General features: G+C 39.8%; 1 protein-coding gene and 1 long non-coding RNA gene across 5 annotated transcripts in view; one reads left to right on the forward strand and one right to left on the reverse strand.

Moving 5' to 3' along the window:
- The window catches only part of SPEF2 (sperm flagellar 2), a 64163-nt gene extending 55052 nt beyond the window's left edge, over nt 1-9111 (reverse strand). Inside the window, 3 exon segments of the mRNA XM_065663877.1 lie at nt 358-610; nt 8173-8275; nt 8938-9111. Coding sequence (XP_065519949.1) covers nt 358-610; nt 8173-8275; nt 8938-8995 — 414 coding nt within the window. The 5' untranslated portion in view covers nt 8996-9111.
- Nucleotides 9112-9206: 95 nt separating this feature from the next.
- LOC136005708 (uncharacterized) overlaps nt 9207-22980 on the forward strand; it is a 38181-nt gene continuing 24407 nt past the window's right edge. For 2 of the 4 annotated variants that reach the window (XR_010608846.1, XR_010608848.1), the window contains exons 1-2: nt 9207-9978; nt 12395-12482. This is a non-coding gene — a long non-coding RNA (uncharacterized LOC136005708). The remainder of the gene's footprint in view (nt 9979-12394; nt 12483-22980) is intronic. The other 2 variants (XR_010608847.1, XR_010608849.1) reach the window with 2 other exon arrangements.

A 22980-nucleotide genomic window follows, 5' to 3' on the forward strand; every position in this document is an offset into this window, starting at 1 on the left:
TTTAAGTTGATACCCAGACCACAGTAGAGTCTGCAATCTGTACTTGTCAAATGAGTAAAAAGGCAGCTGGTGAGCAACTACAAGCCTTTGTTGCTACACATAACACAGAATGAGCCAAAACAAAGGAACACAAACCACAGATAATCAATATCTTAATGAGTCACAGATAAACTGTGTAATCCCATGGTCTTTGCATAAAAAATATGACTAAGGACTGCTTCTTTTCCATATAAATATGAGATTTTGAATAGGAGATTTAAAAAGCGGGGAGGGAAGCATGCATCATGCTTGGAATGTACATGTAAACTTGCTATGGTTTTTCCTATATATTTATACAAAATAGGCACAGTTAGTTACCTCTTTATATAAAACACTTTCAATAGACTTAAGCTTTACAGTTGCCGCAGGTACCATTGCTTCCATGGCTACTCTGGTAAGCTTTGTCTTTCTCTTTTTTTCCAAGGCAATATACAACTCATATAACAGCTTTGTTGCAGCCCCATGCTGTCCTGTCATGATGTTTTGGGCCACATTCTCATTAAAGTGCACACCAAGGAGATGAAGCGTGGGCTCCAGGCGAGAAAAATTGTTAAGTTTTGCAATTGCAACCCTATATGATTAAGAGCAACACAGGGAAAAAAAAAAAAAAAAAAAGAGCATAAACTTATTTTCAATTCTACCTTGCTTCAATAAGCATGGTCATGACATTTTATGAAGACAGTAGGTGAAAAGAAAACACAGATGACTTTCTTAAAATAATATGATACACGCTTTGTCTTAGGTTTTATACTGTAGTACACAAAATTGCATTGATCTAGCAGGCATAACATTTGGAAAAAATTGAGAACACATTGGGTTACATAAATCTTGAAACATACACACACAAAGTGCATCTGACAGCAAAAGCTTACCCCAGATTGCAGCTAATTTTATACCATCCAAAAAGAGTACAGAGTTAGAACGAAATTTCTATATAAATTGTATCAATTCACTTGAGCTCCAAGCAGCTAAAATTCAGGAAAATACAATAAAATAAAATAAAAAGTCTATATAGTCCATTAACCTGCATAACTCTTTGTCAGACTTCTCCAATAAAAAGAAAGGAAAGATGGGTTGAACTGCTGTGGAAAACAAAGACTATAGTTTCAATTAGTATTTTACATTCAAAACTGAGATAGTGGATTGCAGGTTAATGTTTCTCTTGATATGCAGATTATCCTGTGGAAGCACTCAAAATCAACAGCTATACAGGAAAAAACCCAATAACAATAAATCATCACTGTACTACAATTAACACATTGAATCTCATTTAAAAAATCCATAACTTCAACTTGAGTCAGAACAGCATGCTTTCTACACTGCTCTATCACTTGAGTTCACAACAGTTTTTTCACATGAACCAACAAGCATTTGAGGTCAACTGAGCTACAGCATAATTGTACAGAAATGTCCACTTTTAACTTAAGATGTTTCGGTAACACAGAACTCATTCCTAGAGGAAACAGTCCAGGAGCTCATTATTCTCATCATAATAGCTCATACCTTATCCCTTACACAATTATATGCAACGGCAGCTCACAACTATTGAAAATTTTTCTGCCATTTGAGCAAAGGCCTATTGTCATAAATCGCCTCACATGCATTGAGAAGCAGTGATGATATCACTTCTTAATGTTTTGTTCTGTAATCAGATCAGATGGAATTTCTTAAAATCGCTTCCTAATACAAAAATCTTACTTCAAGACAATTTGCAGGGAAAGCCACAATTTTTTCTTTTTTTTCAAATATGGACAACCAAATTGGAAAAAGTTTTCTGATAGTATTCCTTTATAAAATTAGTATCATTTTCTCAATTATTATTCCCTTGCTTTTATGTACCTGTATTAGTTGCTTACATTGCACAGCCCTAGGACATAGAATCATAGAATCATAGAATAGTTAGGGTTGGAAAGGACCTTAAGATCATCTAATTCCAATACCCCTGAAATGGGCAGGGACACCTCACACTAAGCCATGTCACTCAAGGCTCTGTCCAACCTGGCCTTGAACACCACCAGGGATGGAACATTCACATCTTCCATGGACAACCCTTTCCAGTGCCTCACCACCCTCACAGTAAAGAACTTCTTCATTACATCTAACCTGAACTTCTCCTGTTTCAGTTTTAACCCGTTACCCTTTGTCCTATCACTACAGTCCCTAATGAAGAGTCCCTCCCCAGCATCCTTATAGCCCCCCTTCAGTTACTGGAAGGCTGCTATGAGGTCTCCACACAGCCTTCTCTTCTCCAGGCTGAACAGCCCCAACTTCCTCAGCCTGTCTTCATACGGGAGGTGCTCCAGTCCCCTGATCATCCTCGTGGCCCTCCTCTGGACTTGTTCCAACAGTTCCATGTCCTTTTTATGCTGAGGACACCAGAACTGCACACAATGCTCCAGGCAAGGTCTCACAAGAGCAGAGTAGAGGGGCAGGATCACCTCCTTCGACCTGCTGGTCACACTCCTTTTGATGCAGCCCAGGATACAGTTTGGTTTCTGGGCTGCGCACGCACACTGAAACCGGCTGCTCGTGTTCTTTTTCTCATCAACTGACACCCGAAGGCCTTCTCCGCAGGGCTGCTCTGAAACTCTTCTTTGCCCAGCCTGTAAGACCTTGAGTAGTCAGTCACAATGACCCACATTCATTTCTGTTAGCGCCTTTTAGATTACAGTAGCCTGTCCTAAAAAATTAGTCTACATTTATCCCACCACCATCCCAACAGGCATGATTTTGCCTTAGACTATGCTAAAATACATTAAAGTGACACCAGCTTACCAAATGATCCACGAAAAACACGTTGTTCCTTAAGATCACAGCCTAAATTTTCAAAGTATTACCTTATAGATATTAAGTAAGATCAGACAGTGTGCTGGGTTTAGCAGTTCTTCAGTTAAATGTTCTTGCATGATTCCAAGACCATACAATGAGTATCACACCGCAATAATTAAGGTGCAGAAGAAATATTTTGGAATTGAGAAAACATTGCCTCAATTCTAAATAGCTGTCAAAAGATCAATATCAGAAAATAATTAAGAAAGATGAAAACATCAAATTATCTTTACAAAGTTGTGAAGTACTAAGGTAAAGAACAACACACGCAGTGCTCCTCCTTCTCATATGCCAGATACTCACAGAACTTAATAACTGCCACAGTCCTTCCCTGGACTTGCTCAAAGATATCAGTGTCTTTTTTGTGAGCCCTTTACTCCAGCCCATCAATGTCCTTCTGAACAGCAGCACAGCAATCTGGTGTATTGCCTGCCCCCTCCAGTTTGCTGCGGGTCCACTGTGTCTCAGTTGTGCAGGTCGGTGATGAAGATGATAAACAGTATTGGTCTCACAATCCACACTTGGGCTACATGAGTGTATCCCACACCACTGATCACTGACTGTCAGCTGCACTTCACCCTGCTGCTCACAACCCCTTGAGTCTGGCAGTTCAGCCAGTTTTGAGTCCATCTCACTGTCCAGTTACCTTGCCCATATTTCATCAGTTTGTCTATGAGGATGTGAAGGAAGACAGTGTCAAAAGTAAATGTAAACACCACATCTTCTCATCAACTACTAAGCCTGTCACCTCATTGTAGAAGGCTGTCAGGTTTGTCAGGCATGATTTGCCCTTCCTAAAGCCATGCTGACAACTCCCAGTCATCTGCTTGTGTTCAATATACTTAGAAATGTTTCCATGCTTATTTGCTCCATCAGTTCCTAGGACTGAGATAGCGCTGACTGGCTTCTACATTCCCAATGACCCTTTCTTGCTCTCCTTGAAGAGAGGGTGGCAGCTACACTCTTCTCATCCTAGGAATTGCCCCAGTTACCACGACCTTGCACAGATTATTAAGAGTGGCCTAGCAATGATATCAGCCAGGTACCTCAGCATGTGTGGGTATATGCCACCAGGTCCCATGGACTTGTGTATTTCCAGTTTATGTAAATGATCCTTAAAGCTGATCCTCCTCCACCAAGGGTAAATCTTTCCTGCTGCAGACTTTCCTGTTAGTCTCAAGGACTTGTGATTTCTGAGTCAGAGTTTTACCAGTAAAGCAGATCGAGACAGAAAAGGCATTAAGTAATTCAGCCTTTTCCATGGCAGACTGAGTATTTGAGAGTCTGAGAGGGATATTGACAGATGGAGCTGTACACTGCCATCTATGATGCCTGTAAGCCAATTCACCATGGCCACAGAGGCTGGTCCTGGATCTGTTTTGCACCAGCAGGAAGGCAGCATCACAGGGGATAAGGAAAGTTTGAAGAAAGTTACAGCATGGAGAGGTTAAAGAAACTGGTTCTTATCCTCTGAGACACCCTTACAGAATAAGTAAATGCCCTGGGTATGGTGGACAAAGCACATAATGACATAGAAGAGGAACCAGAACAGAGGCAGAGAGATCAGCCCCTCACAATAAAACCTGCCTTAAGACAAGCACCAAGAAGAAACAATGGTGAGTTATGGTCATCAGTGATTCTCTCCTGTGCAGAATGGAAGCACACGTTTGCAGACCATGTCCTCTTTTCAGGGCAATTTGCTTTTTCTCTGGGTTCAGAATTAGGGATGTAACTACAGGGCTGAACAGCTTAATACAACCTTCAGACTACTACTCATTCCTGCTGTTTCACATGGGTACAAATGACGTCGCAATAAAAAGCCTGAGGTGAATCAACAGAGATGTCAGAGCCCTAGGAAGAATGCTATAAAATTTGGGAGTGTTTTCCTCAATGAAAGCACCGATGGGCTTTTTTCCACTGGGTCCTGTGTACTATTCAGCAGCAAGCTCATGTTTTCTCTAGCCTCCCTTGAGCTTGCCCACTCCTCTCCAGATCATGAACTTCACCATGTCGTGGTCACTGCAGATAATACATACTAGATTTGGTAGATCATCTCCCCTCTTCAGCAGCTCAATCACATTTCTCAGGAAGTTATCATCACTGTACTCCAGAGACCTCCTGGATTGCTTGTGCTTGGCAGTGTTTCTTTTCCAGCATATACCAGAAAAAGTGTGAATGCTTCTCCCATAATGCCATCTTCTCAGCACTTCCTTAATTGCATGCATACATTTGGGGTGGGCAGAGTTGGGCACTGTTTTTTCCCTCTTATTTACATCACTCTCCTCCTCTTGCTTGCCAGTCTAGATTACCACTTGCTTACCTGTTTGAGAGTAACCATCTCTTCCCAGCCCCCAGTTCCTAGTTTATGGCTCATCAGCATCAGCCTGTTGGCAAAGATGCACCCAACCTGGTCAGATGGATCCATCTCTTCCTAGCAGTCCTTCATCTTCAGAGAGAATCCCATGACTACAAAAACCAAATCCCTGATGTTGACAGCAGCTGCACAACCTGTAGAATCTATCCTTATCAAGCTTTTCCACCTCACCAGCAGAATTAAGGGAAAAAACACCTGGGCCCCCCATACCTTTGACTTTTGCCTCTAGAGTCACTCTTGATATGGTCCGGGTCTGTCTCGCAGTATCCTTGCTGCCCACATAGGAAAGGAGCAGGGGTAACACTGTAAGGGCTAGACAAGCCTCTCCAGTCCTTGACCCACCCCGCAGCAAGCAGCAAACCTCCCTGGCTAGCAGACCTCCCTAGGTCAGCAGACAGATAGCTCCACCTCCTGCAGGAGAAAGTCTCGCTACTATCCCTCACCTTCTCCTCCTGGTGCCCTGGGGTGGTTCAGACTGAGCCAGCTCAGATTCTTTATTTGTCTCGCAGTATCCTTGCTGCCCACATAGGAAAGGAGCAGGGGTAACACTGTAAGGGCTAGACAAGCCTCTCCAGTCCTTGACCCACCCCGCAGCAAGCAGCAAACCTCCCTGGCTAGCAGACCTCCCTAGGTCAGCAGACAGGTAGCTCCACCTCCTGCAGGAGAAAGTCTCGCTACTATCCCTCACCTTCTCCTCCTGGTGCCCTGGGGTGGTTCAGACTGAGCCAGCTCAGATTCTTTATTGCACAGAGCTATCAGCCTCTCATTTGTCACCAAGGCAATGATCCTGTTCCGCAGCTGCAGATCGGCTGAGCTGGAACATGTCTACTCTTGCCAGAAGTCACAAGCTGCCAGTAATCTCCATTTCCCAACCCAACAAGCACAGATTCTGCCTGCCCCTCTCTCAGCACAGCTGTGTGCTCAGGTTCTGGTATCTGTAGTGTCTCAGAGAAGATCCAGTCAATATCCTCTTCACCACCTGTGATGCTGAACAGTCTACTGACCTCCTTCTGTAGCAGCTTGTCTTTGTGACACATATCCTCTACGAGCACACACCTCTGAAGAAAAAGCTGCCACCACACCCTGCCCAAAGCTTAGTAAAGACTCTGGGCATTTCCTACAGGCTGAAACATTGAGAACTGCCTCCTTTGTGCAGACAGCAATCTGAGTTGAGGCCTCTGACATTCTCAGCATTTGCTCCAGTTAGTACTGGGAATCATCTGCTGTCATACATCATCACCTTTATTGAGCATGCATACACTGTCTCAGTCTCACAATACATTGCCACCATTGTCATTTTAGTGAAGATGTAATGGTCACCACCCCACCACACCTTTGGACTCCTAGCTCTACACAGCTCCTGGGGACAGCATTAGTATGTCCAGTGGTAGAGACATCCTTGATTCATAGCACCATAGAATGGTTAGGATTAAGATCACCTAGTTCCAGCTCCCCTGCCATGGGCAGAGACACCTCACACTAGACCATGTCAACCAAGGCTCTGCCCAACCTGGCCTTGAACACTGCCAGGGATGGAGCATTCACAGATTCCTTGGGCAATCCATTCCACTGCCTCACTACCCTCACAGTAAAGAAATTTCTCCTTATATCTAACCTGAACTTCTCCTGTTTCAGTTTAAATCCATCACCCCTTGTCCTATCACTACCGTCCCTAATGAAGAGTCCCTCCCCAGCATCCTTATAGGCCCCCTTCAGATACTGGAAGGCTGCTATGAGGTCTCCACGCAGCCTTCTCTTCTCCAGGCTGAACAGCCCCAACTTTCTCAGCCTATCTTCATACGGGAGGTGCTCCAGTCCCCTGATCTCCTCGTGGCCCTCCTCTGGACTTGTTCCAACAGTTCCATGTCCAGCTGGCTGTCACTCTGCTCTTGTGAGACCTCACCTGAAGTATTGTGTGCAGTTCTGGTGACCTCAACATAAAAAGGACATGGAACTGCTGGAACAAGTCCAGAGGAGGGCCACGAGGATGATCAGGGGACTGGAGCACCTCCCGTATGAAGACAGGCTGAGGAAGTTAGGGCTCTTCAGCCTGGAGAAGAGAAGGCTGCGTGGAGACCTCATAGCAGCCTTCCAGTACCTGAAGGGGGCCTATAGGGATGCTGGGGAGGGACTCTTCCTCAGGGACTGTAGTGACAGGACAAGGGGTAATGGGTTAAAACTTAAACAGGGGAAGTTTAGATTGGATATAAGGAGGAAATTCTTTCCTGTTAGGGTGGTGAGGCACTGGAATCGGCTGCCCAGGGAGGTTGTGAGTGCTCCACCCCTGGCGGTGTTCAAGGTGGATGAAGCCTTGTGTGGGATGGTTTAGTGTCAGGTGTCCCTGTCCATGGCAGGGGGGTTGGAACTAGATGATCTTGAGGTCCTTTCCAACCCTAACTATTCTATGATTCTATGATTCTATGATTTTTATGCTGAGGACACCAGAACTGCACACAATACTCCAGGCAAGGTCTCACAAGAGCAGAGCAGAGGGCCAGGATCACCACCTTCGACCTGCTCTCCTTTTGATGCAGCCCAGGATACGTTTGGCTTTCTGGGCTGCGAGCGTACACTGCCGGCTCATTTTCATTTTCTCATCAACCAACACTCTCAAGTCCATCTCTACATGGCTGCTCTAAATCAGTTCTCTGCACAACCTGTAGCTGTGAGGGTCTGTAGAACTTTTGTGGTCCAACCTGCTATTATCATAGTTTCAATCAAAATACGTAATTTTCTTGAAGAACTACCAATCTCTCTGGAAATATGAAGCTAATCCGTGTGTCAAATACAAGTAGTTTTTGACTTATTCATAAATATATCAAATCTTGGTAACTTCTAGATGTATTTCCCACTGTGCATTAGCCAATCTTACCTGAAAACTAAATATTTTGCCTAATTTCTGTACAGACATGTTATCCATATGTACTAACCTGCTCTGTGAAAATTGATCAAAGTCATCCTGAAGATCATATTTATGTAGAAGTTCTCCTAGGAGGTAGCCATTAGAAAATTCTTCCGAAATTGATCCTGGAACTAAGTTTGGGGTTTTTGTTGTTAGCAAAAACAAACAAAAATTTTCATACAATAATTATAATACAATAGATTATTATTTTCATAAAAAAAGTCCCAACTTTATTAAATAATTGAGAGGAATTTTGGGAGGTTGATCTAGCAGTAACTAGTTTTTAAGCCACCAATAAATCTGCTTTCAGTGTAGTTGTTTGGCAACATAAGCTTTACGCAATCAAAAATAAAAAATGCAAATGAAAACAAAGCTAGATCTAAAGTGCCTCTCTTCCATGGAAAGTTGCTTCCTCCTTGCAGAAGAAATGCTTCTTCAAAGCCAGCACAACACCTGCCATGTAAAGCAAAGCTCCGCAAACTGCTTTGCAAACATATTAAAATACTCTTATCCTCTGGAGTCCCTATTAGCAGATGAAGCACGAGCTCCTCAAACTCCCTGAGAGCATTTGCGCCTTGAGAAAACTTCATCTCGAAAGTCACCCTCTTACGCATGAAGGTTAAAAATCTACCTGAGGGGGGATCTAGACACGGGGAAGCGGAAGGGCTCATGGAGTTGGCCCGCGGGACTCCCCCGACCCTGACCCTGCGGCAGGCAGCCCCCCGCGCTGACGGGCAAGCCTGCAACCCCCCGAGCCCCTGCGCGCTCCCCCCGCAGCGGGGCCCGCACTCACCCAGGCTGCGGGAGAGCTGCACCTCTCCGTTCAGCCACTCGCACAAGATCTCGGACATGTCCCGCGGCAGCGGCGGCGGCCGCCTCACGACCAACCGGCACCGCGTCCCGTTGCCACGACGACCGGACGCTTCGCGTGCGCGGTAGCGGGGCGGGCAACGCTCCCCGCCCGCTGGCGCCGCTAACCCTCAGAAGCAGCCCGCCGCGCTCTGTGCATGCGCGGCAGGTGGGGCGGGGCGGCGGGTGTGGATTGGGCGGGCAGACGAGGAGGAGGAGGGTGCGCTCGGTGTGAGGGGCAGGGAGTGCACGCTGCCGCCGCGGCAGCGGGAGGGCACCTGCTTGCTGGCCTGCCGGCAGACGGAACAGAGTAGGGCAGCGGGCAGACTGAACGGAGTAAGGCAGCGGGCAGGCAGAACAGAGTAGGGCAGCAGCAGCCAAGCCGTCCCTGAGGAGGGTCTGTCTGGAGCCGAGCGGGCGAGCGCGGGGCTGCCCTTGGGCTGCCCCTGAGCTGCGGAGGACGCTGGTGGCAGGGTCCCGCTGGACACAGCCGGTCGGCGGCCCTTGGCCCTCGGCGCTCTCTTCGCTGTCCCGCGCCGCTTGCTGTGAGGTCTGTCAGCGCGGCGCGGTGTCCGCGTCAGCCGGTCTTCCCGCGGGCCCCAGCGCCTTCTGGCTGTGGTTCACTGCTTGTTTAATGTGTCTAAAACTTCCCCATTCCACCCCGACCTTGCGCTGCTCCCCGCTGAAGTCGCTGTGGTGCTAGCGCAGATGGTGTTCGGCGGAGGAGTCCTGGGCTGAAAGCCTGGCAGGAAGGAAAACGAGAAAAAACTAATTCAGGGTAATTTTCTCCAAACTGATTCAGATAATGGCACAAATTACTCTGTTGGCACCGTATGAAAGGGGGAGGGAGAGCAAGAACCGCTGAAGAAAGCTGTGCCAGTTTGAATGCGTGCTACACGTTCACGAGGGTGTTTTTCAACAGCAGTGTTTGTGTAAGAAGTCTGAAGCGTCTGTGCGCCAATACAGCTGCTCCTGTGGCTTTACGGTAAGACGGTTGGGGGTCTGCGCTTGGTTTGAAATGAGCCTCGCTGGCACTGTTCTTTGCTTTTGTCTGCGCTGTTGTCTTTGCTTTAGAATCGTGCTGAAGTAATTGTGTATAGTTTGGCTGCGTCTGATTTGAGGAGTGTGTTAGAAAAACGTAGACTGTAGAGAAGAGAACTACATAGGGAAAATACAGTGCATACCACGGGAGTCTTAAATTGGCCAGTTTCTTTCTCTGGAGAAAGATCTGCAGTTGATGGAATTAAGTTTTCAAGTACCTTTCAGTGCAACAGAATCCGAAAGGATTATTTAATGTAGAAAAGACGGGAGCAAGAGCATCTAGTGGTTAATGACAGGCAGAAAGCAAGCTAACAGTAATTTCCCAAAGTGACAATGATTAACAGTTGACGTAACAACTTGGAATATCGCAGATTGTGTTCCTCTAGAAGTCTTCAGATTAAATCTCTGTGCTTTTACAGAGTGTGTGCTTCACATGCAGATAAGTTACTGGATTTTGCAAGAGTTAATGTATAACTGGACACTCATTTATATCTTGAGAGGTCATTGTAGAATTAGCATATGAATAAATCGAGTAACAGGAAACTTAAAAGAGGGTGAAAGTACTGTCAGGGCAGATGTTCAAAAATCCTTTTAAATATTTAAAGTTTTATGTTAAGTTATAACAATATGCACACTTTAGGGGAAGAAAAAAAACCCCTTGGGTTTGTTTAGTTTTTTCAATGTAATACTTGTAGTGGGAGTATCTATCATCAGAGTGTGTTTCTGGTATGTCAGAGGGCAAAGAACAAATCTATTGTACCTTCATCATGAAATTCTTTCCTCAGCTCCAGAAATCAATATCTATATGTATTTATATATAGTTACATGTTGGTGTAAGTAGTCATTAACATGAATGTATGTTGATTTAAAAAATGCAAACAAGAACTGGTTTATATTGAGTTTAGAACTTCTTGCCATATCACTTCTGACTTTGAAAAGCTGGTACTTCCTGTATCTTCAGAATTTTTTATGGAATGTATTCCTCCAAGTTCATTGTCATATTCAGTGGAATTCTAAATAGGTGATTTTGTTTATAAATAACATTGGTTCTTCCATCTTCTAAGATGGAATAAAATCTCGTTTAAGCTACAGTTGTGAGAAAGATGTGGAATTCCTCTCAAATTCAGTAGCGATCTGCTATTCCAGCTAGGTCTCACTTAGCTCTTTACAAATTAATGTAGCTTTCCTACAGAATTCTGAGTAGTGGTGGAATAATGTAGTAATCAGTTTTTAACTCATTCTTTCCCTGGGTTTAAGAACTTAGAAGGACATCTGTGTTCTGCACTGTTAAAGGTGAGTTCAGAGATTGCTTCAAGGAAAATACTTGCAGACAACTAGTGAGGTAACTGTTTCCCTAGTTAAACCCTTGCTGAAAACACTGATATTTTTAAATAATAAGGTTATTTATTCTGCGCTCTGTTAATTTGTTATTTTTCTGCTAGGACTGCCATTGGGAATGTTCTGGAAATTCCAAACTTATTTTCCACAGGACACTGTGCTTCAGATCATGTAGCTTTTAGACACTAATAGTGGCCTGTGGGATGCATCTGAATTTTTCACCTAAAACTCTGTGTTTATTTCAAACTTTATGTACATTCCTGTGGACTTGCTTTGGAAGATGATAGAATTGTCTATAGGTTGTATTTATAATGGTCAAATAAAAGACATCAAACAGCAATCTGTTGAGCACAGAAGTACCAGGGATTGTCTGTTACATTTCATTCTTTTTGCCCTCCTGAAAGAAACTGCATATATAAGAATGAGAAAAGAGCTTGTGGTATAATCAAGACTACAGCTTTTGTGGATATTAGTTTTGAATAATGTGGGTGGACATGATAGTGGTACACACAAAAAAAAAAATAGAAAGGAATTCTAGGTTTTATTACAAAAAGACAAAGTACTTCTAAATGTTTAAGATACTAAACTGAGGAATTATTTCATCTTAATACAACCAATATTAAGAAAAGTCAAATGAATTTGAATGAATTCTTAAATGGTATTTTGATAGAAGCCATGCAGACAGTAGTAGCACTAAACTGATTCGGAGTAATGAAAGAATGTGTGGGTTCAGGAGTTTCCTTTTTTGCACCAGAATTTGTTACTGCATGACTAAGATCACTTGCAAACATGCTTAAGTACCATTTTTGGGTGAAGTTACATTCTTTGTACTTTGCTTGACTTGTCTTTTTCCTAGGGAGATACAAAGGCGGTAAATAGCCTCCACTTCTTATAGGGCTTCTTTTCCACCTTTCCCTCTGTGTTTTGATTATTGCTTTTACTTAATGTTATTTATCTCTTCTGACATGATCAAAAGATCACATCTTCTTTGATGCAATTTCAACTATATTCGTCCTGCACAGGTACTTTCCTCCCGTCACCTCTGTATCATCATGTCTCTATTGAGGACAGAAGAGGATCAAGCCCTAAACAGAAAATCATGATCTTGAGGTTTGTGCTCTCCACTCATTTTCACAGCTCTTTGTTAGATACATCTCCCAGTTCCATTGCCCATACTGACATTTAGAACACCATGATTCTGGAACCCTGCCCTGACTCCTGCTTGGTTTTATGTGTTGCCGCAAGACAAGGGCTGTATTCTAGAATTGCAAAATCAACTAGGTTGGAAAAGACATTAAAGATCACAGCTCCAACCTCCGCCCTGGACTGCCAAGTCCACCACTAATCCATGTCACTGAGGGCCTCATCTACACAGGTTTTGAACACTTCCAGAGCTGGTGATTCCACCACTTCAATGGGAAGCCTGTTCCAATACTTGATCACCCTTTAGATTCATTGATTCAGAGTACGTGTTTGTACAGCCTAGTCTCCCATCTCTGACAATGATCAATAACAAATTCCAGGGAAGCATATATTGAGATCTATTAACGTGCCGTCACGATTCTGTGATACTGAGACACTCTGCTGAACATTCTCCCAGCCACCACTGATTGTGTTGAAGGACTTCCTGCATCAACATAATCTACAGCAATTAATGTTTTACTCCATGAACATGTGCATATGCTTTTGAATTTGTGTAAATGTTTTAATATTGACGGTGGTCTGTGGTAAGGAGTTCTTTAGCTTAACCTGCCATTGTATGAATAAACTACATTAGCTTCATCCCTGGCAGTGTTCAAGGCCAGGTTGGACAGAGCCTTGGGTGACATGGTCTAGTGTGAGGCTTCTCTGCCCATGGCAGAGGGGTTGGAGCTTGATGACCTTAAGGTCCTTTCCAACCTTAAGCATTCTATGATTCATTTTTAAGCAATAACATTAGGCAACAGACTTGCAGATTGAACTGATGTTTTAAGTGATATCTTGCTTCCAATAAGTGTATAATAGATGTATTTTATATGTACATTTACTGCTTGTATTAATATTCCCCTTCCCTGTTTTGAGGCTAGGGGGTTGTGTCTCTGGAGGGAAACTGGTTCCTATGGCATGTTGTGCCATTTTTATTATCTGCATGAAGAATGCCATGATGTAAATGTGTTGTAAAAAAAAAAAAAAAAGTCCTAGACTTTCAAGTAGTTGTAGTACAAACAATGGCAATGCTAATGTGGGTACATATAATAGATATCCAAGAATGGCAATTACTGCTTAAGTAGCCTGTTTGTATTTTTAATAAGTATCTCTTATGTTAAAACACTGATGAGAATGTGTGATGCAGGCTGGAAAACTACAGGTATGCTGTGTACAGGAAAATACTCCTAAGTGGGTGCATTGTTTGCCAAGTGGATTATTAGGTAGGTTTAACTTGAATAAACCTCTCTAAATTACTGGATAAAATTAAGGCAAAAGAGCTGCAAAGAAGTTGTGATGCTGTGAAGAAGAAACAGAACAAAATGCTTCCAGTATGAGGAACAAATATAGTGTTACAGGTGATGTTTTGATTATTTTCCATACTGGCAACTTAGTAAGGAAGAACATAATTTAACCTATTGCACAGAACCGTAACTCGCTTGCTGTATCTAAGACAATATGGTTCCATTTAGTTCAGTTATAGCAATTCCACATTTAAGCCATGTTCTGAAGAATTTTCAGCTTCAAATGAGAGTTCAATGTCTCCAGTATAATTTGTTGGGAATTGCTATCTGCCACAGTGAGTAGTGGCATATAATATTGAATAATGTCTGAAATTTTGATGCTGTTTGATTTAATTTGTAAGAATTTTAAAGACTTACTGAAGCAGCCCTCCCCTGCCCTTCTTTTTTTTTTTTTTTTTTTTTTTTTTTGCAAGTGTATATAATTACTGTCTTTCATTGAAAGTTCTTGAAGAGATTCTATGGCTTTAAGGTTATCCATTTACCAGAGCAAAGGAACATTTTATCCAGAAAGCTTCAAAACAGTAAAAGCTGAGTGCAAGTGATGGAAATAAAGCACCAAACTGCCTGACAGAATGAAAACTCACATAAGTGAAATAAAGGAAGTAGAAAGCTTGTTAGAACCTCTCTGAATAATGAGTACATACATGTCTCAAGGACACAGTAAATTACAGGGAGGTAGATACAGCTTTAAGAAAGTTTGTAAAACAAAGCAATAGAAAATTAAGGGCGTTTTTAAGAGTTGCTGTGATGCTACTGAATTGATTACCCATTTTTTGAGCGACTTGTTTTTATTAATAATTTGGTTTTATTACCAATCTCTCTTTAATACCTGTGTGGTGTATTTTCTTCCATCAGAAAGGTGAGTATTCTGGCATGCAGACTGATCCCGTAGTGATCAGTCTGTAGTAGTTAGGAGTAGCCGGGAAAGAGTCAAAAAGGGGTCAAAAAACAGTTGGAAGATTAGAGAGTGGAACTGAGACAAGAAATGTGACTGGTACAGATAGCTAGCTTGACCCCTTTAAGAGGGTTCCATTAGGGATGGAACAAAGGGGATCAAGGCAATACAAATTGCCTTAGTTCAGCTGCTTGAACAGAGCCTTGAAATTTTGATTCACTATTTCTCTACCTTAGGAAATTGTATGTAAAACATACTGGCAAAGGATGTTTCCAGTCAATCACAATAATTACCCACATCCACACACATATGTGTCATAATATAGTTAGAATTTAAGTTTTGTCAACATTTTACTTGTAGTCATCCTTTTCTGCACAGAATGGTCATGCGCTTGGTATGGGTGCATGAAAGCTCTCTCCACTTTTATTCATTTACTCTTTTTTTAAAGGGCAGCTAAGTAGTAAGTAAAATTCAGATGGTTCATTTTTGTCATGCATAGTTGAATTGAGTCGCTAGCATAGTGTTTCTGTGAGATACAGACCAAGACCAGACTTTTTCAGACAGTTGCAAAATGTGAATTTATCATTTTATGAATGCATTACTTTATATACAATGGCCTGATACATTTTGAATAGTATTTGGAATACTCACAAGACCTCATCCATTAGTAGCATATCTTTATTGTTCAATAAACGTTCATTAGCTGTGCACCATTTGTCTTATGTTCTTTCACTGTAGCTTTTGTCTAGCATTTGTAAAGAACATATGTAATGTAATTAGAATCCTTTTGTTTTTTGGCTGCTGCTGAGATCCAGCTGCCTTTTTTTTCTTTTTTGAGAACTAGAACAGCTATTGTGCACTAACAGTTTTTGTTCAGTTATATTTTTAAGATATAAAATGAAGACTAGTGTGGAGAGGGAGTGCAAGTAAGCATAATGTAACTAGGTGATACGGAATTTGGCTAGCATCCTTGCAATTAATGCCAGCACTTAAAAGCTTCGAATGCTTGTTTTTTCTCATTATGTTGAAAGAGAACATTGGTCAAGTATACTGTACTTTGGAAATGTTCTTGGTAGAATACCATGCTTCCACAGTTCTTCTTTACTGGACAGTTGTTAACTAATTAGGGTAAAGCTGATGCTGTAATTAGTTGGGAAAAAAAAAAAAGATGTTGATATAGTTAAAGGAGAGACCATGGGCTAACATGGCCAATTGCTAATTTTAACAATAAATTAATAATAAGTCATGGCATGATAATGCTTGTATGTATAATTTCATTTTATGAGGAGAAGATATGTGTAAACTTTCTTTTTTATAACAATAATTTAGCTTTCAAGTTGCACATTTCTCTCATCTTATGCCAGTATGAATTTGTTCTCAGGCTGATTCAATAGATGTTTTTTTAATTGGATGTAAGAGTTGATGATGATGATAGGGGTAGTGTTGTGTTTGTGTTTAATGGCTACTGAAATACAATTTTGTTTAACAATAACTCCGTCATATTCAGGAACTTTCTTTTTTTTTACTGCATCCGATCTGACTAGAATATTGAAATGATGGAATAAAGAGTTGGCCTTAAAATTAATGAAATTCTGTGAAAAAGTTTAATATAGAATGACTGAATACAGGCACTAATGAAAGATGCAAAGCAGCCATTCAGCTGTTCATGCACAAATAAACATTTTTAAAGAACTGACAGAAATTATAACTGTTACAAACTTGTGTTGTAGAGCAGTGACTGTTACTGTTGGGTCACTTCAACAATATAGACCACTCTGTGGTCAAGCCAGTAGTAAGACTCTAAATTAGTTTGGTACTCTGCCTCTGATTTTCTCTAGCTGTCCTACCACTTATTCCCATTTCAAACTCTTTTCACGCCATGGATTCTTAGGCTGTCCTGCAATCATCTTACTCATATATGTCCATTTATTTCCCTCTTCGTATTCCTCAGGTCTTTGCATTTGATGATGTGTCTGTCTTCTGATTTTCGTCTGCTGCCCTAATCCTTCTTTCCTACCAAGTTTCCTATGCACATTCTGTTTCTTGGGAAACCACTGATCGTGTATCCTCAAATTTGCATAATTATGCCTGTGTTCCTATGTATATTGTAGCTTACTCTGAACCTATAAGTTCTAATATATCTTACACAATTTACATTTGAAGTCTGGCACATCTTTTTCTGTGCTCGGGTTTCAAAAGCTGCTTGCTCCTCTTGGGATTCGCTGTCAGTATGTTTAGCTTTTTATGCAGAACGAATGCTTCCAAAGAAATGGTACCAATGACAGGTTCCTTTTCAGCAGCACAGTAGCAGCATTTGTCAGACTGAATCATTAACAATATCAAGAATGCACCTATTTCTTCCTGTCTCTTCTGAAAACCTCACTGAGTTTCAGGTAATGTTAGTCAAGATATATACTCAGGTAGAATGTCTCAAGTGTCAGTAAAGAGGTGATCTGGCACATTACTGCTTCTCTTTTTTTCTTCTCACTGATGATCTGACAGTAAAGCTCATTCTGCCCTTTGTCTTGTTTTACCTCTCACCATACTGTTACTTCTCTTACAATACCAAATACAGCTCAGGCTGTATTCAAAATAGCTCTTTCGACTACAGTCGTAAGAGTGGCTAGTGATGTAATTTTTTATTTTTTTTTTATTCAAGCAAGAGTGAGTTGCTAGTAGAATTTCTTCTTTTTTGAAATTTTGCTCCAAATAGGATTTGAAGATTGAGTATAGCTTTGAATGTAATTCTTGCTGCTCGTAACAATTTAATAAATTCCTTCATTTCCAATTTAAAAATAGTCACTTTTTCTGTGACAAGAATTCTCCTCCATGGTAGCTAATAAAATACGTGAATGAAGTCGACTTATTCTATTGTTTGTCCAGTTTGCCAGTAGACAGTAGCAGAAAGTTCTTTCACTAAAGCTCATAGCTGCTGCCAACGCATGATCCGTATATTCTGCACACATCAGAAAAATCTTACAGAAACAGAGTAGTTGTTACCCTCCATGTAGAGAAAGGTGCCATTCTAAGATTTAGGTGTACGCTTTTTTGTTTTTATGATGGCTTAATTTTTCATTCTTTATGGAATAAGAAGAAGCCCAAGCCTGTAAAAGGCAAGTGCGAGATAGTGTTTATTAAGTTATTTTAAATCAAATAAAGTTTGGTTTGATTGTTGTTGGTTTTTTTTAACAGATTAATGCATAATATCACTTAAATGGGCCAGGTGAATCACAGAAAAATAGTTTTAATTTTGAAACAGAAGTAAATGTCATGACAGACTTATATACAGTGTCATATTAATCTCATTTATTTGTACGGCCTGTACATATAAAATGTAATAATTTACTGCATAATATAATACGTGGAACCTAAGATTCATATAATTCCGTTCCTCGAATTGCGCAATTGCTTCCTCTGATTAGCTGCCTTGGGAGCCCTTTTAGGGACTATTTTAACAATTTCTTTTCCGTGGTCAGAGAGGAACCAGATATGGAAAGAACAGGAATGGCAAACATAACCAAAATGCAAATAAATGAAACTGCCACACAGTAATCATTTTCTTAGAGACCATGACATTCGTACAAAGTAAGACAATGCAGCAGTTAAATTCACGTTGATTTTGATTCAGTTGTTTCAAGGTTTGGTCTTTGTGTCTAAAGCTAAGGAATGCAGTTTGCTTTTTTACGTTAACCCTAGTGGGAATGGATATTGGTGGTCACAACCATCCCAAAGCAACTTGGGGAGAAAATTAAAAGGCATTCATTTTGGGAAGTCAGACTCTATCCCATCTGCTTCATGACACCCAGCTTTACAGAAACCTGTAATATTCAGAAAAAAAAATACTTCTAAATTGTGTGTGTGTGCAATCATGTGTTTTAAAACATCAAATGATTTCTAAAGCTCTTTCACAAACACATAGTTCAGTTTCAAAATACTAATGAAAGTAAATATAGTGATTGATTTCCTACTGTCCCAATGTAGTTTCTTTCCCATAGTTACTCGTCTGAATTAAAATTAAGTACCTGTTTTCTGAATTCTTAATGTAATTCACTGATTTAATATTTTTCTTCCTTCATGACATACTTTTCAAATTTGTATAATTATGTAAGTACAACTTATTCAAACATTTTGTAGGTCACTTCCAACTGAAATATTTTATTCTATTTGTCTTTTGAATTTATCATCCGTCAGCTTGTTTGTTCAGAGAGAAGAGAATGATTATAGCAGTTTTTTATAGGTATCTCTGGCTCAGTTTTTCTGTGAAAATCAGAAAGTAACATTGCTTTCCTTATGACAGTTCTTGATACTTAGATAATGTTTCTGTTGTCCACATCTCTTCTGTATTTTTGAGCTGCTATTCCCAATCTTTTATAAGATTAGAAGTAGAGATTTCCGTCCTGCCTGTGGCATGTCTGCATATAGAACAGCAGCTGCTACAGAGGTGTAATTTTTCAATAATTTTAACATTCATTTTTGTTGATCTTTGTAATCTATTAATCATATCACAAGGCATTGTTGTTCCCTACTACCCTGATGAGAAAGCCACAATTACCTTTTTATCACAGTGTTATGCTTACCTGTCTTCTGGCATCCTGTTGCATACTGTTGCTGCACTAGTTTCATGTACTTGAAAGACCTGCCCCAGTTTCTAAGGTCAGATTCAGTATTGAAGCATAAGAAGGAGAGTTGAGACAGGGCAAAATTTTAAATTATATAATTTCTTCTTTTGCATGCATTGTCCTTGCATGTATCAAGAACTTGATACTATGTTGTAATAGTCCTGTTGGAAACCTTATTTATCCTAATTTTCTAGATACTCGCAGTATGTATGCCACGTGCATTGTGTTCGCATTCTGTTTACATTCTTAATACTCTAACTGCAATTCTTTGGAAGAGTGTTTGGGACAAAAATGTAGTAGCAGTTCAAACCCTGTTTTGTGAAAGGGCAAATCTCCTAAAATTAAAAATATTTAAAAAAAACACTGTACTTCTGTGAGAAGTTCTATTTTGCACCCTAGCTGAATCTTAGTATTTCTCTGGCCTCTACTTTCTGGTATGTTCCTTATTTCCTCCTCTTTGTTCAACTTTTACTGCTATAATTTTTCTTAACCACTGTTTATGTAAGTTTGTATTTTAATTCCGTCAGATTTTGTTTTCTCCAGTAGAAGACCTGCTTATTGTCCTTTACATTTTTCATTGTTACCTCTCTGCTGTGTTCTTATATTGCCTCACTGAAGTGAGGATTTTTTTTCCTTGACTCAGTTCAGATTCCATTTCTTTTCATATTTATTTCATTTTTTAAAAATACTAGGTGGCCAAAAATTCTTCTACATTTTATCTGGTCTGTAAAACTCATTGTTTCTCCAGAAAGGTTTCATATTATAATGAGTTTTACATCAGACCTTGGCTCAGTAACTCCTAAACTAAATATATATCATCACAAAAGAAAGAGAATGTATGCATTTAAGGGAAATGATTTTGCCCTAGTATTACGAAGTCTAGCAAGTCGTGTCAGCAGCTCTAACAATCTGCTGATTTACAGGAACTAAAAAAAAGTTACATATTTATATATAAAAAATGTGTGTAAATCTTAACTGTTATGATCAAAGAGGTGAAGTTTAAGGTCCTAAAATGTCATATGTTATTTTGTGAAGTATTGTCAGTTTTGAGCAGGATAAAATTCAAAGCCCAAAAAGGCATGTACATCACAGTAAATAACCATTGGGCACATTCTTTGCTGACGCATAATTTACCTAAGATAAATAGAAATTTGCTAACAAATGGCTTACTGAATCTGGATTTACCACAGTGTTCTGGTGTATGACAAACGCTTTCATTTTGTGGTATGAAACGCATGCTGTATTGCTACCACATTGAAAGCCAGGAAATATTTCAACACCTTCAAGTTACCAAGTATGTTAAAGCAGTAAGATTAAACCATTAATCATTAAAATTAGGTTCTGGATGGAGATTACACAACCGTTATTGAAGCAATTCTCATTAAAGCAGATTTTCTGGATTGGACGTATTTTTATAGAAGAACGATGCCACTTCACTAGAGAATGGAAGCAATGACTTGTAAACTGGAATGTGCAAAAAATTGAAGAGGTTCTGGTTAATTTTTTTTTCTTTTTAATTCTTTTCGGGTTTTTTTTAAAGTCATCATTTTGACTAGAGTCTTTAGTGTGAATCTGTAAAGCAAACAAATCAGAATAATAAAAGAGATGAAGCACAGGCATTTTAATTTAGAGTCCATTCATGAGCAATAAGAAAATAAAGTGGTCTGAGAGAGAAAAGAGGATTAAAGAAAGTGGGGCTATTTGCTTAGATGGAAAATGTTGACATATTTCCTTGCTCAATCCTTAAAATGTTGGTAATTTAAAAAGCTAAGAAAGGATTTAGTGATGAGTAATTTTTGGTGGAAAGATGACAAAGTTTACTTTTTATATATCCCAGTTACACACACATAAGCCTTCAAAGGCTTAGCTTGGCTGGTTTTCTGTGCCCTGATAAGATATCTGTTTATACCATTCTAGCTTCTGGCCAGAACAGGTATATAGTAATTTATTGTTGAGGTACAATGCAATTTACTTAAAGGGCTTAGGATTATCTTTTCATTTAATGTTTTGGCTAGAGTACTGTGCCACTAATTTTTTCATTTGAAGATACACTTTCAATCAAGTTGTAAACTTGGATCCTTTTATATATATATATATATATATATATATATAAAATACATTTAGGTATTTAGGTACATTTAGGTACACATTTAGTACCTACAATTCCATATAAGGTAAAAAAGTATGAATTTTATACTTCCATTGTAAGTAAAATAAAATTCTGGAACACAAATCTCTAGTCCTCACAACAAAGTGGTAGCTGCTAGATCATTAGGAACCAGCTTGTCTTGATGTTATGATCAATATACTAGATCTCATTTGTGGCAGTTCTGCTGCTTTGATGGCTTATATAGGCAGACTATATGTTTAAATGGGGTAGGAAATTATACACTGTAATTCATAATTATTGCCAGTAATTACTGTGTATTGCGTTATCATGATTCAGAAATCCATTTATGATAGAATTTAAACACAGGTAGGTGATGGTGCCTGAGAATATGCATGAGGTGAAGATTAAAATATATTTTCTAGTTTGGGATTTTTTTTTTTTCTTTCTTAGTTTAGAATTTGACTTTAAACATGTTTTATTTGTAGCAGCTCATCAGTTAATATAACTTGGGACTAATTCTCAGTGTGCTCTCCACAGCTGGATACTGAGCTGGTTTTAGTGTCCCTACAAAGACGTGTGCTGTAGCCTATCTTTTAACTGAGGAACAATCTCTGGAAATCACCACGGCTTAAATTAGCAGATGTAGACCATATTTGTTGCTATGTAAACTGTGCTGCTTTGCTGGTCTTGCCCAGCAATCTTTTATTTAGTCTTAACTGTAATGTGTTTGTCAGGGTTTCCTCAAAATTCTTCGTCCTTTTTGCTAGGTACAGTGCGTGCCAAGTTTTTCTTAAATTAGGTTTATCTTCTGGGTATTTTATATTAAATTGGCTTACAGCAGTGGAAGTGGATCTGGTGTTACAGTTTTTTAAAGCAGTAGTCCATAATTCTACGTTAGGCTGTGTTTACTTAAAGAAATTAAACTGTAACAGAAACTGAGCAGCCTAGTGCTCTCCTGTTCTGCCCCTCTTGTGTGTTACTATTTCTCATTGGTTCCGTAGCAGTCAGTCTGAAAGAGTATTTTTCATTATATGTTCTAACATAATACATGTACTTTTGCTGTTAAATTTGTTGTTGTATATACCATAAGTTTTTGTATCTCCTTTGAGTGTTTTTAGATGAAACGCTAAACTAAATGTTGTTATGAATGGACGCGTTTTTTTGTATTCTTTGTATAGGAATTTTTCTGTTTGTTTTTTGCTTGCTTTCCAGTCATGCAAAATACATGAACTAACCATTTTCTTTCAGAATATGGACTTTTTTGCACACTTTAAATTATGGAAGTAGGTGAAATGATTATAAAGGCAATGGTGTATTTTCCTCTGGTGGGTTTTTTTTTTAAGTTGATAGATCACATATATGATTTTTTTTGTGTATTTCAGAATAAAAATTGGTGAATAAACTTCTACGTGTATATATATGTATCTAAGCATATATAAATCAGATACATAAATCTGTAGAGTTGTGAGAAAACAATTCATCATTACTAATTGTG

The sequence above is a fragment of the Lathamus discolor genome, chromosome Z (genome assembly GCF_037157495.1).
Source record: "Lathamus discolor isolate bLatDis1 chromosome Z, bLatDis1.hap1, whole genome shotgun sequence".
Classification (NCBI taxonomy): domain Eukaryota; kingdom Metazoa; phylum Chordata; class Aves; order Psittaciformes; family Psittacidae; genus Lathamus; species Lathamus discolor.